Source organism: Sturnira hondurensis, unplaced genomic scaffold (assembly GCF_014824575.4).
Source record: "Sturnira hondurensis isolate 20B ecotype Veracruz unplaced genomic scaffold, ASM1482457v3 Scaffold0001532, whole genome shotgun sequence".
Classification (NCBI taxonomy): Eukaryota; Metazoa; Chordata; class Mammalia; order Chiroptera; family Phyllostomidae; genus Sturnira; species Sturnira hondurensis.
The window spans coordinates 985,465-1,005,005 of record NW_028074163.1 but is presented as its reverse complement, the minus strand read 5'-3'; the positions used below and the strand labels follow the sequence as shown (position 1 = coordinate 1,005,005).

General features: G+C 43.4%; 1 protein-coding gene across 3 annotated transcripts in view; it reads left to right on the top strand.

Moving 5' to 3' along the window:
- Positions 1 to 19,541, top strand: part of PLEKHM3 (pleckstrin homology domain containing M3) — a 146,722-nt gene that overhangs the window by 69,647 nt on the left and 57,534 nt on the right. For all 3 annotated transcript variants that reach the window (XM_037029898.1, XM_037029911.1, XM_037029903.1), the window contains one exon: positions 3,610 to 3,803. In XM_037029898.1, the coding sequence (XP_036885793.1) occupies positions 3,610 to 3,803 (194 nt within the window). The remainder of the gene's footprint in view (positions 1 to 3,609; positions 3,804 to 19,541) is intronic.

Sequence of the window (19,541 nt, the reverse complement as noted above, 5' to 3'; positions counted from 1 at the left end):
TTGCAGGATTCGTATTCCTTGGAACACAGGTTGAGAAAAACTGAACTAGGTTATCTGTACCAATCCTTGCCATTCTAAGATTGTGTTCTCATCTGTTTTACTCGGATTCATTTTCCTCTAACAAAAACTGAAGTCCTCACTGCCACCACCACTGCCTCATCGTCTCCAACTTGCTGTCCATGGTTAAACGTTCCCTAAATGTGAACCTGAACACCACTGAAGCCCTCTGTTTTTAAGAGGTCGCTGTCGCCAGAATAATAATTCCATGTGCTAAGGATGCTTAATGTTCAAATTAAATGATGTGTTTATTTGTAAAGACATATGTGTATGTAGCAGGTTTGGTCATTATTAATTTCAAGCTAATTATGGCCTCATGGGGCTGTTTGCTGCAGTGCCTTAAGGGTGTGGGGTGGGGAGGACACCTCTCCCCCCCCCCCCCCCCCCCCCCCCCCCCCCCCCCGGCATCCTCCCCCTGCACTCGCTCAGCTCATGGAGACGCAGGGCTGGGAAGGAAGAACCGGTTGACAAACTGTGACACAGTCACAGGTTTGAGTTCTTACAGCTTAAACTATTCTGTCAACTAAGGTAGAAGAGCAATGGAAAGAATTTCATTTATATTGATAATAATAATAAGCACTAAACATTATCTAGTAAAATACTAATAGGTCAGTAGGTAAGTGAGCTATATTGACCCTGTAAACATTTTTTATAAAGAAGGAGTATAGGGCTCACTCATCCACACCTGCGGGCTGAGTTTTCATACACGCGTCAGAAGTAGCACCCCGGCTTTTCGTGTCTTCTGTGTGTTTGGTTGGCAGGAAGTGGGGCAGCAGCTCTTATCTTTTAGGGGAAATACAGCCAGCGTTCACATATAATTCATGTAATATTTATATTAACTAGAAAGAAACTTACTGTCATGTAAACTTTATCACCTAAGGATGTCATTGGCTTCCTTCCCTAAGTAACTATATATAATTTGAAACATTTTCTTTTTTAAAAAGCTGTCAGATTACAGTCGAGTTTGAAAGTGAAATCCTCATACCAGTGCGGAGAGCCATTTGGAACTTTGGGGGAAGTGCTGTATTTGGCCAAAATGGCATCTCATGCTGAATTTTGAGTTCTCTCGAGCATTTCCTCACCAGTAAATGACTCGCTCTCAAAAAGAAGTGCGTGCTCAGCCTGTCTGCCCCAAAAGGCTCCGCTGGGCGGTGGGGACTTGCTGGCTTCCTCCGGCAGCCAGGCTTACAATGCACTCTGTATTCTTAAGCTACTTAATAACCTCGTGAAACAGCGCCTCAGACATTATTGAAACTAGCTGTTTTTGTTTTTGGCAATTTCGGTTTATGAACGCTGATGTCAGTAGCCGCTGTCCCATTTGTCTTACTGCTTTTACCGTCTCTGTAAAAGACTTTTTTTCCCCTCCCTTTCGGGCTTAAGTGCCACCTGAAGAGAGAAGCCTTTTAAGGCCTGGAAGACTGGCCAGTGCCCTTTGTCCTTCTGTTCACCTACTAAAAGGTGGCATTGTGAACCTAACTCAGCAGGGCCCTGACTCAGTGTAAACACTGCTCAATGGAGCCTGAACGGCTAATTGAATTGTATAATACATCATTTTTCAGCAACAGTTTCAAGTGGATTGTACTTCATTTTCCAGAACACCATTTGCTTTTTCCCTCATTTAAGATATTTAAATATGGCAAATATTTAACCATGATAAAAAGTGTATTTGAACCCGATTCTGTTTTTCCCCCACAGAACTGCGAGCTGTGTGAGGACAGGGCCATACCTGTTTTATTCCCCACTGCCCCGTGCCTAATGCTTACCATAGTGTCCGGCACGTGCCCGCGGCTCTGTGCCTCGAAGTGTGGCATTATTTAACCCTGCCAGTTGTTGTTTCCAGTCGAGTAACATAGTTGAAGGTTTTGGCTAAACTAACTCTAGGTGCTTGTTTGTGAGCTGGAGTCACAGAGACTGGGAGCTTCGTTAATCTTAACTGCATAACTCTGCAGGACCCCAGAGGATTACGCCACACAGCAGCTACCTCAAAATAATTGCCCTTGAGGAAAAATTGATACTTCTATTAGAAAAAAGAGTTGATGCATATGTTGCATCTATGGAAGGAACAAACTTTTATATGAGCTTTACAAAAAAATATCAAATTTCATAAACGTGGTTTCAATCAATATATAATAGCCATTCATTTAGTAATCTTGGGTTTTCATGGCTGTGTCTGCTTATTGTACTCTCCTCTGTCCCATCCCCACCCACCAGGTGAATTTCTACTTCTCTTTCCAGGCCTGGAGCCAACATCACCTGCTCTGCCAGGCCTGCCCTAGCTCCTGGCTTCCTTCTGCCAGCGTAGTTATTTGTCCCCACTTTAAGCTACCAATGGGCCTCATCCGTATTTCTTTGGCGGAAGATGACAGGCTATGTGCCACCCATATATTTTGTTTTAAATATTTGTCTGTTGTACTAAACAATGAGTCCTTTGAAAGGAGGGACCATATTCTATTTAACTTCACTAATAAGTTTCTAGCCTAGAGTGTGAAACATAGTGCATTTTCCGTTTTCTTTTTAATAAGTGAGGTTGTTTGTATTTGTGATGAATTCCAGCCTTACTCTCAGTACATGAGAGGTTTTGGTAGAAACTTGAAGGGATTCTACCTTCCGTAAATAGAAACTGGGCCAACTCTGCATATCACTCGTGAATCAACATCTCAGTCAATTGGAATGTACAGATTCCCACAGATTATCTGTGTGTTATGCATTAGTTAAGCAATTCCCTGTCTCTTGGATGCATTATGTTTCTACTCTTTATTTCTACTGGTGACAAAGAAACTTTACAATCAACTTTCATCACTTACTACCAGAGGTGGAGATAGACTTGAGTGGACATATTGGCCAGATTCAGCCCAAATTCAAAGTTGTTGTAATCAGAGAGACTCCCTTCTTCTCACTGAAGTGTGTGTTTGAGCCTGTCTTCTATGCATTGAAATTATTCTGCATACAATTTTTTCTTTTTTGAAATATTCTTTTATTCTTATTGAATTTTATAATGTGTGTCTGGTTTACCTATTTTTGAAAGTGGCTACTTATAAAAAGCATTATAGGATATATATATACACATGGATATACATGCATGTATATGTATATATTTTTAAAATTAGAGAGTCTTAATTCCTTTTTTTATTTTTTATTTTTACTTTTTGTTCTGAAGTAATTAAACAGTCACCGAAAGTTGCCTAGATGGTGAAGAGTGGTGCTGCATCCCATTTCACCTAGTTGTCCCTGTTGGTTACATCTTAAATGACTAAAGCATAATATTTTTAAAAACCAGAAACTTGACATTAGTGTAGTAGGTCTATGTAGTTCTGCGTCATTTTATCACATGTGTAGAATCATGTAATCAGGAAACAGAATTAGTGAGTTCCTTTCAGTGCCAAGGTTGCTTTTACCAGTTCAGTTTCTAGAAGAGAGAAAGAGAAGCCAAAACTTACACTTAGTTAGATGGGCTTCTTCGTTTGGCTGATATTTAAGCTATGGCTCTTAGTCTGAGGAGCTGCGGGAGGCTGGATGACGCACTAGAACTGATCGAGGACGTTTACTTTGCAGGTGTCTAAGCAGGCCAAAGAGTTTCTGGAGTACGTGTATGAAGAGCCCCTGATTGACATCCAGCAGGAAAACCCCATGCTGTATCTCCACTCGGAGCCCCTGGCCACCGTGGTGCGGCTGCGGCAGCGGCTGAAATCTCTGCGAGCCTATTTGTTCAGCTGCCGGGCAGCCGTGGCTGAGGATCTGCGCCGCAGGTAAGAGTCATAAATGTCAGATGGCTCCAGTTTGTTTTTCTTTCCTGCCCTGCGAGGGTGGTTAGACGATCTCCAAGGGCCTTGCCAACGCAGCCCGTCTCGAATTCTGTGGTTCTCCCTCTGGGCTCATCTTTGACATTTCCTCCAAGGTCCTCTATCCGGTTGAGCCAAGCAAAATGAAAACAATATCTCAGCATCAGGGCAGGCTGTTAACCCAACGATCGAGTTCCCAGGGTGGTGACGACTACTCTTACCAAGAGGGGAACTGAAATGATGACTGTAGCAGTGTCTTCATGGATCACTTCTGTGGTGTCTTACACTTTTTCCCATTTCAGTTCCTATTTATCACCAGTAAAATCAAGCATGTCTGAAATATTTCATAACTTAAAAACACTTCTCCGTGGGATGTAAGTAGGTGGTTATTCGAGTCCTATTTCCCATACGGAAAGACACTGGGGAAGTGAGGCAGGCGGTAGCACTGGGATTGAAACCCATAGGCCCAGGTGCTTTCTCATGGTTTTGTTGTCTCAGAGCTCACAGAACGTGCAAGCCCATACCAGGCTCAGGTCCTCAGCATCAGATTGAAGTGAAATGTGCTTGCTGTCATCAAATTCCTTCTTTTACAGTTAGATTTTATTGGCATTTAAATTCTCACTCTTAGCATACACAGACTAGCTTATACTTGACATAATTGTTGATGGTGTTCATAAGTCTCTAAAAATACCTTTTAATTTTTTCTGTTTTAATAGAAATGACCAAACGCATATATTAGTTATGGATTCTGGAGGTATACCTATGTGTGTAAGAACCTTTGGAAAGTATTAAAAGTGATACAGTTTGCTCTTTGAGATCCAGTTAGATCCCAAGACATTGACATAACTTCAGGCATCTGAAGAAGACATTTTAAAAAGAATTAAATGTAGGTAGTGAAGAATGCATAATATCTAGACAAGCTCTCATAAAATAATAATGAAAAGGCAGCTGCCGTAAAGCGAAATACTTCTCAGTGGTAGTCATTCTGTTACCTAGTTTTGTTTTGTTTTTTAAGCACTAGCAAGTGTTCAGGATTTGTTCTTATAAAGTCTAGGCAAATCTTAATTTAAAAATATCAGGGCTTTCCCTGAAGGGTGATAGAATTATGTCTCAGACTAATTTACCAACCAAGATTTTTACAATTCACAGTATGTTTGTTCTATTATTTTCAGTACCTTTTGGCTTTCCTCCAAGCTGGTTTTTCTTGTGCCTGTATGTTTAGACAATATTAAAATCTGCACGTGGGAATTATGGTAGATGCCTTTCTGATATAATGTTCTACTTTGGCTAAGTATGCCAAACAGGGCACACATTTAGAAATAAAGCAGGCGGTCCTCCCTTCACGTGGACGACTGAGAGTACCCACGCTGTCCCGACAGCCTGGTGGGTCGCTACCACGTGCTGAGCCCGTGGCCAGACCACCAGGGAAGCAACGGGAGTTTTAGAAAGAGGGCACTCCCGAGGCTGTACTCCCGAGAATGAAGACAGTGTTTCTTTTCTTTCCCCCAGTTTTTCTTCTCTGGCCTTGTTCATGACCATTACGTCGTGCGGGCCTGGCACAAGGTAGATGCTTCGTCAGTGTCGAATGGGTAGATGGGCGGAAGGCGGGTAGGATGGATGGCTGTTGTGCTGTTACTTTCGACCACTGGACAATGGCTAGGAGCCCAGTTTTGAGGAAGGAGTCATCTTCAAATTCTTTTTTTTTTAAATATATTTTATTGATTATACCATTACAGTTGTTCTATTCCCCCCCTTCATTCCCCTCCACCCGCACACTCCCTCCCCCACTATACTCCCCCCCTTAGTTTATAACCACGTGTCTCAAGTTCTTTAGATTCTATCTTTCCCCCACTATTCTTGCCCTCCCCCTATCTATTTTCTACCTACCATCTATGCTATTTTCTGTACCTTCTCCCCCCTTCTCCTCCTCCCACCCCCCTGTTTCTAACCCTCCATGTGTTCTTCATTTCTATGGTTCCACTCCTGATCTAGCTGTCCTCTTGGTTTGCTTTTGTTTTAGGTGTGGTTGTTAATAACTGTGAGTTTGCTGGCCTTTCACTGTTAATATTTTTCATCTTCTTTTTCTTATATAAGTCCCTTTAGCATTTCATATAATAAGGGCTTGGTGATGATGAACTCCTTGAACTTGACCTTATCTGAGAAGCACTTTATCTGTCCTTCCATTCTAAATGAAAGTTTTGCTGGATAAAGCAATCTTGGCTGTAGGTCTTTGGATTTCATGACTTGGAATACTTCTTTCCAGCCCCTTCTTGCCTGTAAGGTCTCTTTTGAGAAATCCGCTGACAGTCTGATGGGTACTCCTTTGTAGGTGACTGTCCCCTTATCCCTTGCTGCTTCTAGGATTCTCTCCTTCATTTTGGTCTTGGCTAATGTAATTATGATGTGCCTTGGTGTGTTCCTTCTTGGGTCCAACTTCTTTGGCACTCTCTGAGCTTCCTGGATTTCCTGGAAGTCTATTTCCTTTGCCAGACTGGGGAAGTTCTCCTTTATTATTTGTTCAAATACGTTTTCCACTCGTGGCTGTTTCTTTCCCCCTTCTGGTACCCCTATAATCCGGATGTTGGAACGTTTAAAGATGTCCTGGAGGTTCCTAAGCCTCTCCTCATTTTTTTGAATTCTCATTTCTTCATTCCTTTCTGGTGGGATGTTTTGTTCTTCCTTCTGGTCCATTCCATTGATTTGAGTCCCAGTTTCCTTTCCATCACTATTGGTTTCCTGTGCATCTCCCTTCATTTCAATTAGTTTAGCCTTCATATGTTCCTCTAATTTGTGACTATGTTCCTCTAATTTGTGACTATAATCTACCAGTTCTGTGAGCATCCTGATAAATAGTGTCTTGAATTGTGCTTCTGAGAGGCTGGCAATTTCTCGGTCGCTTAGAGTTATTGGCTCTGGGACTTTGAGTTCTTCTTGCGCCATCTTTTGGGCTGTTCGTGCCTGTTCCGTAGCAGGATCAGAGCCCTAAAGTGTTCACTAGAACAGGGCAACTAAGTCGCTGGGTTGTGATGTTGTATGTGGGGGGGGGGGTCAAAGAGGGACAATGGCTTCCCTCTGCCGCCTGCTGCCGCAACCCCCACTGGCACTGCAGCCACCACCGTCACCAGGCCCACGTGTTTCGTTCCACTGCACTCGAGTGTGCCACCGCTGTCAGCCCTCCACCACTGGGTTCGCCCCCTGGGGCCTGCGTGGTCCGTCTCACTGTGCGCGAATGCGCGACCACGGTCAGTCTGCCCCACACCCCAACTGGGTCCGGGCTGCCTGCATGCCTAGGTCGGGGGATCTGTCCTGCCCGACCCTGCTCTGCTGCTGGCTCCGCCTCTCTTACCTTCCCGGTTGAACGGTTCGTAGTTGTCGGACTTCTGTATAATTCCGTTTTCTGGTCTTTGGGTGTGTCCTAGTTCTCCAAAATTTTGTTGTATTCAAACTTGGTTGTGGGAGAAGGCACAGTGTTTCCACCTATGCCTCCGTCTTGGCAGAAGTCTCCCAAATTCTTTTTCTTACTTCCCTATGTTACTTAACACAGTGTAGGACCCATCTGAAAACCTTAAAAATAGTTGTTGAATGAACAAATGAACTAAAGAATAAACCTAATCAGTCAAAAAAAGATTGAGCTGGTTCTAAATCTTTTTTGGTTACTTTCTGGGGTAAGCCTGAAATCTTTCCTTTCCTGCCCACATCCAGCCCAGTACCCTGACTCAGGATACTACACCTTCGGTCACATCTGTCTCACTGAGGTGCTTCCCTCTCCAGTCGACCCTTTGCAGGAGACAAATTACGGAAGTATGCAATTCAAGATCTGCCCAGTGCTACTGTTCATTATATTGCTCTGCCTGCTCGAATATCTTGCACTTCACACACAAATAATTAATATTGTTATTTTAGCTTCTCTGTACTTATATGCTTGAGGTCCCTATGTCTTTCCAACCTGGCACAGAGCAAAGTATACCAGTAACAAGCATTCTTTGTACAGCTTTTGGTGGGGGCAGGTAGAGGGGGAGGCCGGTCTTCCTGAGTTATTTAAAGTCTTTTTCGTTGGTTTTAAAATATGACTATTTAATGAGAGATGACCAAGAGATTTTCTGGGATGTGTCTGTACTTCTTTGCAGCTGGGCCATACTTTGTTATCAATTCACTGCCCACCAAAATAACCATAAATACAAAGGGGAACCATTGCCCACCTAATATGCTAATATCCTGTCCCCAGACGTCATCTACCTATCTTTCACTTTTATATGGAATCTGACTTTTTCAAACAGAATTCACCTTTAGAGATGATAAGCTTCCCTAAAAGCAACAACCTGGCTTCCCTTTGTTTCACAGCGGATACAGCAAAAGCGGAGGAGTTTAAACAGTGAGGAGAAACTGCTGGACACGACTGATTTTACATATCCTTGATAGAAATTAAAAGAGAGAGAACTTGATAGGTGGTAGGGGAACAGAAAAGAGTGAAGAAAGTCCAGTTCTTATCTAGTCGTAAAAGGCATTCTCTTCTTGCCTGGGTTTTACCTCAGTGGAAGAGTAGCCATTAATCTCCAGCAAGTAGGCCCAACATGCTGAAGACTTGTCAGCACCGTATAAACAGAATAAAGCAAACTGTTAATATTGCTGTCGTGGGAAAACTGAAAACAGACTGATTAATTGGATCGGCGCTCGACCGCCAGGGAGCCCACTGCGGTCGTCACCTTATTAGGGAAGTCACAGTTTGCTTCTGGGCCTTTCATTACGGTGGCCGTCCAGTTTTCATCCTCACTGTTTTTGTTATTGTTGTTAAATGAACGCCTTGTTCTTGAACTCCTAGGGCAGATCTTGACTGGCAGAGGCGACTAGTTTAGAAAAAGTCAGCGTTTTCCACGAAGCCTAAAATGTTTACAGGGCTGACAACTCACTGTTTCTGAGGCCTCCCAGATGGCGACCCTGCTGGACCAGTTCAAGGCCTAGTTGGCTTTTCTTGAGAGGTGTTGTTTACAGTGTCCGCACGTGAGCGTGCACGGAGGACTCGGTGGAAAACTTAGCACCGGCGGGGCATCTGGATCGGCAGCCCTTAGGGGAGCCTTGGGGAGGGCCCCCAAGAAGAGCCGCGGGGGCCGCAGCCCTAGGTCTCCCACTGCACTCGGAGCGGTGGGAGACGTGTGTGAATCAGAAGAGCACCTCAGGGCCAGCACCTCAGAGCCCTCAGACACATTTGGTGTGGCCTGTCAGAGATGGCCATGCCAGGTTTTTAAATTGTTGACATAGTTGCAAACATTAAATAATCAGGAGTTTTCATGAACATACAACATGAGGCTAGCTCTCCAGTTTCTCTTAGGAAATCAGATGCTCTGGTTATGCCAGGCTTCCCTCATTCCTGGAGAGCAGCCATCAGCTTGAGACACTAGACACTCTACTCTGCCTTAGTTTCTGTGCCCTGTTGTCTCCTGAGACACAGTGGCAGTCGGGATAGAGTACATCACTGTCCTGTTGTTCCTATCCCCTGCCTATTTCATTTGTTTATCTTGGTACTTGTGCATGTGTAAGATAATGACGATTTTATCAGTTAAGAAATACTTTCCTGTAAATATGTTATTTGTTCTTTACAACAGCCCTTATGGCTGGGGCAAAGGGTATTTAGCAAGAAAAGAAAGAACTGTCACTTTGAGATGCTGCGTGACTTGCCTGAGGTGGCAGAGCTGGTACGCTGTGGGCCTGCTCAGATCGCTGCTGCCTTCCTGGGCTCACTTGTCACTGGTGTCGGTGATGTCCAGAGGTCTCCAGACTCTTAAGAGGAACTGCTTGGGCCCTGGCTGGTGTGGCTCAGTGGTTGAGTGCCAACCTGTGAATCAAAGGGTCACCGGTTCAATTCCCAGTCTAGGGCACATGCCTGGGTTGAGGGCCAGGTCCCCAGTGGGGGGCGCATGAGAGGCAACCACAGAGTGATGTTTCTCTCCTTCTCTTTCTCTGCCCCTTCCCCTCTGACTAAAAATAAATAAATTAAATCTAGAAAAAAAGAGTAACTACTTGGAATTCTCCTGAAGCCTTGACCAAGGTTATTGGAAGAGTGTGAAGGAAGACAGGGAGGCAGCACACGGTGCTGTCCCGAGCGGGAAGGTGGGACCCTGTGCACACCGCCAGCTCAGGCAGCCTGGAGGGGAAGGCATGATGGCTGGCTTAGCACTCACAAGTTCATTTTCTCTAGTCAGCATTTACCAGGCCTTTGCATTTCACAGACCTGTTAATTTAAAACAAAAATGTGGAGATATCTGTAGGGCTGTCTTATAAATGTCTCTAGCCAAAACAAACTTAAACATTACCACCTGTTTCTCACTATCATTTCATAAAAGAACATAGTAACACTAAAAATATATTTAGGCACACAACCTCAGAAATTGAACAGCTTTTTAAAAATCAAATATATTTAAATTTATTCTACTATTCTTTTTTTTCTCTCATTTTACCTTGCTCTGCTAAAAACATCAGCAGACTGATACCAGCTGTTTGGACCAGCTTTTCAGAAATCTTGATTTAAGTCATATTTTCTCTTCTGAGTAAAGTGCAATCATCCAATCCAGGGAAAAACATTCTAGAAATTAATGTGGGTGCCTGAGCATTTCCTATTCTCTATCAAAATGTGATTTAGGGACTTGGGGTGCCTGGTGAGTCCAGAGTTTCTGTTATGATATCAATTGAAAATTAGTTTTTCTCCAGCACTAGTTATGGCCAATAGGCAACCTTAAGCCTGTTCTCCCAGTTGCTTAGAGCAGAATTATATCAATGTGGGCGAAGCATTGGTCCTACTTGGCTGAAACGATTCTGAAGCAACTTAACAGCTTAACTGAGTGTCTCAAGAGAAAATGAAATGTGATTATTCTACCTTCTAAACCTCCTTCCTATCTTTGGTTTCACATTTTATTTGAAATTATACTTATATCCAGCATTACTTCTCAACAACATACTAGCAATGAACAATGAGGTGCATCTATCATAAAGATTGCCGTTTTTATTAACATGATTTATCCTGGTGATTGCCAGAAAAAATGAGTGTGCATGTGTGTTACAAGAATCTCATTGCTGCTTCTTCCTTCAAGGAAAATTTAGCATCTTGCTAAGCTCTAAGGGGAGTCCCCATAAATGTCACCTGATTTGCCAGGATTCCCTTTGCACGCCTTATCTTGTTCCCCCAGGGAGAGCTGTCTTTCTAGGGAGCTCACTGGAGGGAAGGAAGTTCAAAGGTTGGAGTGTCCTTGGGACGCCTATTAATATGTCCAAAACTGAGTTCCTGACACCCTGCCTCCGCTCCCATTACACGTTGTTCCTCCTGCAGACCCCCCCATCTGGCTTTGTGGCACTTGCATCCATCCAGGTGTTCAGAGAAACTCCCTTCTCTCATCGTCCACATCCAACCCATCAGTAAATCCTGTCGGCTTCACTTTCAAACTACGTCCACTGCTACCACCCAGGGCCGAGCCACTGTCTTTCCCCTGAATTATTTCCCCTCAGTCATTGCAGTAACCGGTCTCTCCCTTCAGTCTGTTCTGAAGAGCACAGCGGGAGTTGACATGTAGATTGGGTGGTATCACCCCTGATTTGAACTATCTAACAGGCTTACCTCCTGCTCTGAGTAAAAGCCAAGGTCCTGTGTGGTCTTGTTCCCCGTTGCTTCTTTGCCCTCTCCGCACTACTTCCCTTCTCCTTTACTCTGTTCTGGTCACATTGGCCTTTCTGTTGAACACACCTAGCAGGCGTCTACCTGGATTCTGTACTTTCTCCTTTCCCCAGACAACTGCAGAGCTCACGTCCTTACCTCCTTCATGTCTTGACTCAACTCACCTTAATGAAGCATTCTCGACCGCTCTCTTTAAAATTGCAGCCAATGAATAGTCATATGCAAAGTATGGCATAGGAAAGAGAGTCGATAACATTGTAATAACTACATGGGTGGCAAGTCGGTGTCAGACTTACAGGGTAATCACTTCGTAAAGGATATACTGCTTAATCACTATGTACACCTGAAACCGATATCATATTGTATGTCAACTGTAATGGGAAAATAAATAAATAGTGACATTAATCTGAAAAAAATTTGAATGAAAAACAGTGCAACCGTTGTCATGCACTTTCTGTGCTTATTCCTTTCCAGCGTATCCCCACCTGACTGCCTTCCTCTCGTAGGCCCTTTTGTGTAGGAGTGGAGGCTGTGCTTCGCTCTGCCTGTACAGCCATAGGCAGTGGCCCTGCTCTGCCCACCAGACCTGAGCTGCCAAAGGGCAGGGCTTTTTATCTCTTTTGTTCACTGCTGCCTCCCCAGGCCCTAGACCATACCTGACATGTAGTGGGCGCTAATAAATATTTGTTGAACAAATTAATTAAATGAATAAAGTACTAGCACCAAGATTCTACCCATTAAATTTGGTCAAACTTATTTTTCTCTTATTACAAAAAAAGAAATACTGCTTATCCTAGAAAACCAAAATATTTAAGAAAGCCCCGCATTATTCTACCACTGTGGTACGTAGCCTTCAGGACTTTTTCCTCTGAGCTTCATACTGAATGTCCTTCTTTTAACCCCGTCACTCCCCTTAGTATATTGTACCTTTTTATGCCAGTAACTGTTTGTCCAAAGTATCACGAACCGCTGAGTGAAAATGATGTGTCACTGTGTGAATAGACCGATATATTATTGACCTGGGAAGAAGGAAATGGGGATGCTATTCAGTGTACCCAGCAGAAGACTGCATGGGCTAATAATACATTAGCTGGGAGAGACCATTCAGAGCAACACCATCTCTTGTGCCCTACCTCAACCCCTTCCCCCAGAAGTCAGACATATTAGGTGGAGGGATTCCTGTTACAGAGAGAAAAGATGCACACTCTTCGGATTGAGCACACTTAATTGAGAAGGCCAGCTTGTTAAGAGTGGGGTAGCCTCACTCCTCAGACACAGCCTGCACCATGTGAGGAACACCTTCTAACTGAAATCCGAGGTACAAAGGTGCAGTTAGTAGCCACAGAGTCTGGTTAATGTTGAATTTTAGAAAAATAAGCCCATTTTAGCAACAAATATTATCACAAAATTAGTCTCATTAAGGACCAGTAATTATTGGCACTTCCGAGTGCATAGATAACCCTTTTTAAAGTTCAATAAATGAATACAGCTCATATTCTCTGTAAGGTTTAATATCTGCCAGCCTTTGTGGCTGGTTTTCAAGTTAGCTAATTAAAAGTGTCATTAGCTGCAGCTGAGGCTTTAGTCTCAACAGATTAGCTGCACGGACCTATCAGGACTCAGAAACTACTAAAACCCAGGATGTCTTTTTGATACTGTTTGAAAGCAGTCATTCTCATTCTACACCAAGAATTCCTTTTCCTTCGGATGACTTCTATTTCATAACTAGGGTTTTCAAGTCATCTAACCTCCTGATCTCCTAATAGCTCCTCCTCTTTCATTTTCTCCAGAAATCTCATTTAGCAAATTATAAAAATACCAATATCGACACTCTAGAAGGGACCTACAGATGCCCTAAAAAAGACAGTGTCTTTCAAAACTTAACAGATAAGTAAATTTTGAAAAAATAACTGGCAAGTTATATATTCATTTCACTATAATATACACACAGCTTTGTATTTACTGAGAAACCCTTCAGAAAGTTAGAAAGTGATTTTCTCTTACTCTGAGATTAAGTGACACATACATAAATTATCCAAAACTGTTTTCTAAGAAATAACAAAATATAAAACTTATTGCAGGAAAAGTGTTAATATTCTTGGAGCTGTTAAAAATATCATAAGAATTTGAGGTAGGAGCTACAATAACTGTTATAATCTGTTGCTCTTATAATCAGACCCCAGAATAATCACAACCAAAATTACTTCCCAAGTATTTCTACTCCAGGGAGACTGTTGCTAAGAAATTTAAGCACAATTTCTGAATGAGCCGGTAAAAGAGACCCTTATTTCCAATAATCATCTACCCGGATATAATATCTGATATAATCTTGCCACTTTTTCATCCAATGAGATTAGCAAAATGAGTTATCTGGAAAAAATGATTGAAGTTTGTTTCTTCCACACGGGTTGCTATCAAAATATCTGCCTTTGATTTCAAATTGTTTTTCCATTAGCCGGGAGCATGGCTGGACACATGCGTGCTGTCCGCATCCCGCCTAATGTAACTATTTCAGGAAGAGTTTGCAGCTCGTATCAGGAGCACCAAATTGCACCTCCCTGGGGGTGCTGCACAGTGCATTTTGCTGATCTCAGTGTGGGCGCCTGTGCACTCCAAAGGCAAGACACCAAGGCTCTCAACTCAGTACAAATTACCTACCCTGGAGCATGTGTTCTTGGAAAACACAGTAATAATACATGAATAAACGATTCTCCTTTTTATATGATTCCTCATGCACCATCTTCTTTCTATAGACCCTAATAATTTAGAATCAGAATTGGAGGATTTCCTTTGGTGTTGTATTATCTTTTTGATTTAGTGTGTGGTGGGGACGAAGTGTGGGGGAAAGAAGGGAGGTTTTTCTTTAAAACCTATTACGTGTGTTGTGATATTTCCATGGCAAACTTTTTCCCCATTTTAATCATTGGGTTTTTTACTGCCGCTTTTTTACTGCAACTCTAAGAACTGAGCTTCGGGGAAATGGTGATATTACTAAACCTATCAAAATCCTGCAAAGGGTCTGCCTGCTTCAGAGCCCGGCCTGTCCCTCTTCTCTCATCGGCATCAGGGCTTGGTGGAAGCTGAGTCGAAGTCCTCAGAAATTAGTCAGGTTAAATGGGTCTTGATGTATTTGACTCAGTGTCCCGGTACAAAATGGAATGAGGACCCCCTGCCTTTTTTGTAAAGACTCCTGCCTTTGATTTCACAGGCAATTATCTCTGCATTTTTAACCTCAAGTACCAGCTGCCTGATATATGGGCTCTGAATCACGTAGGATCTTTTCCCTTAATTTTCATCTTTTCTCACCTTTCTCATTAGAGCCATCTATAATGAAGCCTAAGCTACCTTCTCGGCGTGTCGGGCAATTCTAAAGGTGATAAAATAGAAAACGTTGGCCCTAGAAATGACTGTGCTACTTGGTTTTCATGACCCTTGAGCAGCTTTCCTCCTTGTTCTTTGGCATCAGAGAATGTGCTAGTGCCACCTGCCAGGGACAGGTGAGTGGAATGTAGAGCTGACTGTCCTCAGGTTTGCCCTTTGGCCCCTGTGTCAGTCCTGACCAGATGAACTTGTGCTGGCATGAGCACGCTGTCCCCATGGCCGGCCTGCTGGAGAAATGCTGTCAGACCCCATGATTAATAGGCTTGCAGTGCAGTGAGGTCACTCAATGGACAGAAAATCCAAAACACAGCAGCCTCACCAGGAAACAAAAGGCCGACAAACCCTGCTTCCCAGACATTGCTCAGGCAGAGCACCTTCCGTCAGGGTGCTGCTTTCACTTCCTGATACATCGAAGTTTGGAGGGAACATTGGGGAAATCAGTAATTGCCTTTTCACATTTTAGTAAAACCTTGAAGCATTTCAATTAAGAAAATACAGGGGGTGTGTGTATTTAAAAGAGCTTCCAGCTGGTCCCCATCCCATTTTCTTGAGGCCTTTCCAGGCTCAGGCCCCTCAATTATCACAGCTTTTGTATCTGCAGCTTCTGTTTCTACACTGGCTCCTCTGTTCTATCATGTAAATATGTCCAAGTCTCTCCCACATTGAAGAGAAGAATCCTCTTAGTCCTACATCCTTCTTCGGCTATGGCCCAGTCTCTCTCCTTTCCTCTCAAGTTAGCTTCTTACAAGAGTCATCAGCCCTTCGCCCCTCTGCAGTCTGGTTTCCATCTTCCTCCCCTAACCATCTGTCCGAGGTCACTTGTGAATTCCCTTTGCCAAATCCAACAGACCCTTTGCAGACCTCGTGAGAGTCTTCCCCATGTTAGTTGACCTCTCCGCTGCCTTTGCTGCCATTGACCCTCTTCTTCCTCGTTGAAATTCTCTCCTTCCCTGATTTCCCTGATGGTCACTCTTCTGCTCTTTCTCCTGCCTAACAAGCTGTTCCTTCCCAGTCTTCTTCCTGCAGTTACTCCTTAAACGGCACTGTTCTGCTGTTCTGTTAGGGTCCCTAACCTGGGCTGTCATAGGCTGTCTTGGGCTGATTCATTCTCATGGCTTCAGCCAACGCCTATAGGCTGGGGGCACGCAAATCTCCTTCCTGACTCTGGACAACTCTTCTTGGCCATTTCACCAACAGTTCCAGTCCTCTGCCCTGACAACTGAACTACCTTTCCCCCCAAACACAGCTCCTCTTCTTTGTCCCCACGTCAGTAAATGGAACTGCCATTTACCAACTGGACCTCGCTGGAAAACTGAGTAATCCCAAACTCCTTCCTGGCCTGCACTTCCGGTTAGTCATCATGACCTGTGCATTTCCCTTAAACCCAGGCAACTGTTTAAATGCTGTGTAGGCCCACGTCATTTCTCATCTAGTTTACCCCCCAAATCATCCACCCTTTCATTCTCCTCCCCTCTTCCCGTTCTGCCGACGTTGTTCTCTTACAGGTGCAAATCTAACCCTGTCATTCTCCTGCTGGTGCCACTTTTCTGACGCCCCATCTATTTTAGGGCATTCAGGACGTCTCGTGTCTGGCTACATCCTGCCTTCCGAAGCTCACACCCTGCAGTTTCCCCACCCCAGAGGGTATACATGGACAGCTCCTCCATCTACACAGGTGGCTGGTTCTCTGAGAGCCTTATTCTCCCTCTGGCCTCTTTGCTCGTACCCACCTTTTCCCTACACCTGGAATGCCCATCGTTCCATTCACTCAGATTAACTTGGACTTGTCGGTTGTCCGAGGCCTTTCCTGACCACGCGTTGTGTAGCCTTCCCTCGCCTTGCACCCATGACTACAGATCAGCGCTGTGCTTGTGAACTGGATCTGCCCCTTGTCTGTTCACCCCACTGGTCTACGTATTCCCTGATACTGAAAAAACTCCTCTCGGGCTCCAAATCTCCAGGGCCTAGCGCAATGCCTTTCCCGTATCATGTACCCAACACCTGCAATTGCAGTGAAAGATATGCTGATCTTAGGTCGTGATCCTAGGTTTTCACCATAGTGACAGCTCGCCAAGGTCATAAAGCTGGACTTTATTTGCATTAAGTTCATGGGAGATATGATCACATCTGTTTTCTGACAAACAATGCAGGTAATCATCCATTCTTTCTTGAATACATTAATAGTGAAAGTTAGTGCTGACCTGACTTTGTTAAGGGGGCGCCAAACTTTGCCTCCCAGACAGGAAAGGCTTCCTAGGCAGGCCCCGAAGCAGCTCACATTTATCTGTGTGTCTCCTGCAGAGCCTCTTCCTCTCCGAGTCAGACCTGCTAAGGCAGCTTAATGCTACCTGAGCATGCCTTGGGCTTGTGGGTCCTCCACAGCCCCTTCCACTACTCAGGTTTAAGGGGACTGGGCCCCTGGGAGTGCCTGCTTGTCCCATCCCTTTCCTAAAGAGCTCCTGTCCGAGAGCCAGCTTGTACATCTAAGCCACAGTAGGGAAAAAGCCCTTGGCACCCCCCACGTGGGAAGTTGCCGAGGCTTTTCTGGGCTTGGCTTTTAAGTCATAATTTACCCTGTGGATGGTCTGCCTAAGGAAGATATTCAGAGAATGTCTTGCAAATTCAGCGTACCTTGAAGAGGAAGGCATCGGGGAAGACGAAGAAACTGATAGCTGGCAGCCTTAAGTTATCTGACTCTGCCTTCAAAACGCTAACCTCCTCCAAGCAGAAGAGTGCGTCTCTACCTCTAACTAGCTGCAGAATATCTTTTTCTTCTTTTACTTACATTAAAAAGCATCACCATAAGAAACACATTTTAATACCTCTCAGTCTTCCCTCTCAGGAAATTTATTCTCGTATTTGACTTCAATGCTTTCGTGCTATAATATGTGTCCTCCAGAGAGAGAAAAAAAAAGCTGACTGGCATTATCTGTACTAAATATCTCTGTTTTTTACAGCCACCACTAAATCTGGACACAGCATCTCCCCCAGACACAATAAGCTCAGTTCCTTTATCTTTTCTGCGTATATCGCATTTTCCAGTTCTTTGTGTCTGTTATGACTGACCTCATGTGAATTACAGTATCAGACACTGCAGAGGAGTGGAGAGGAGACAGCAGATAAGGTGCTGCTGAGGGTTCTTAGAAACTCCCAAAGAGACAGAGAAAATAAACCCTTGTGAAATATATTTACGCACACAGAAACACTAAATAAATGCATAGCTAACTTTAGGTTGTACATATAATGTTGATGAAATCTAGAGATGACCGTGCCCCGAGTTGGTTGGTTATTGTGAGAAGAATAATGGTCAGCTATTTGGAAACAAGGAGGGCCCAGCCTAGCAAGGAAAAGCTCAGAAATAAAGCCACACACCTATGGTAAATTCATTTACAACCTAAGAGCCAAGAATACACAATGGGGAAGGGACAGTCTCTTGCACAAATGGTGCTGGGAGGACTGGACAGCCACATGCAAAAGACAGAAACTGGGGGATAAGCTTCTTAACCCAGGACTTGGCCGTGATTTTTTGAATCTGACACAGAAAGCAAGGATAGCAAAAATAAACAAATAAAAAGTTTCTGCACAACAAACCAGCAACAAAATGAAAAGGCAACCTACTGACTGGGAGAAAATAATTGCAAATCATAGAGCTGATAAGGGGCTAATATTCAAAATACAGAATATAAAGAATTCATACCTTTCAATAGCAAAACACCAGACAACCCAATTAAACAACAGGCAGAAGCTCTAATAGTCGTGTTTCCATAGAAGACATACAAGTGGCCAGCAGGTACATGAAAAAGTACTCCATATCACTAATCATCGGGGAAAGCAATCAAAACTAGGATGAAATATCGCCTCACACCTGTTAGAATGCTAATTATCAAAAGTAAAAAAAAGTGTTGGTGAGGATGTGGAAAAAGGAACCCTTGTGCACTGTTGGTGGGAATGTAAATTGCTGTAGCCACTGTGGAAAACAGTGGAGGTTAATCCATCAGTCCCACTTCTAGGGATTTATCTGAAGAAAGTGAAAAAATATATGCACCCCCATGTTTATTGCAGCATTATTCACAATAGCCAGTTATGGAAACAACTAGAAAATGTGGTGTATATATACAACAGAATATTATTCAGCCATAAAAAAAGAATAGAATTTCTCTTTTCCATTTGCAACAACATGGATGGAGCTTGAGGAGGTTATGCTAAGTGAAATGAGTCAACAGAGAAAGAGAAATACCATGTAATCTCACTTACCTGTGCAATCTAAAAAACAAAATGAAAAACAAAGACTAAAGAAACCAAACTCATAGATACAGAGAAGAGATTCGTGGTTGCCTGATGTGTGGGAGAAATGGATGAAGGGGGTCAGAAGGTAGAAACATCCAATAATAAAATGAGCCATGGATGTGATGGACAGTATGGTTACTATAGTTAATAATACTGTTTTGCATATGTGATGGATGTTAAATAGACTTACTGTGGTGATTATTTCACAGTGCATACAAATATCAAATCATTATGTTATACACCTATTACTAATACAGGGTGGAGCAAAAGTAGGTTTATAGTTGTTTGTATGGAAAATAATACAATCAATAATAATATAAGAATAAACTTTGTATTTTGCATACCTACCCTGTATAATGTAATGGTATATGTCAATT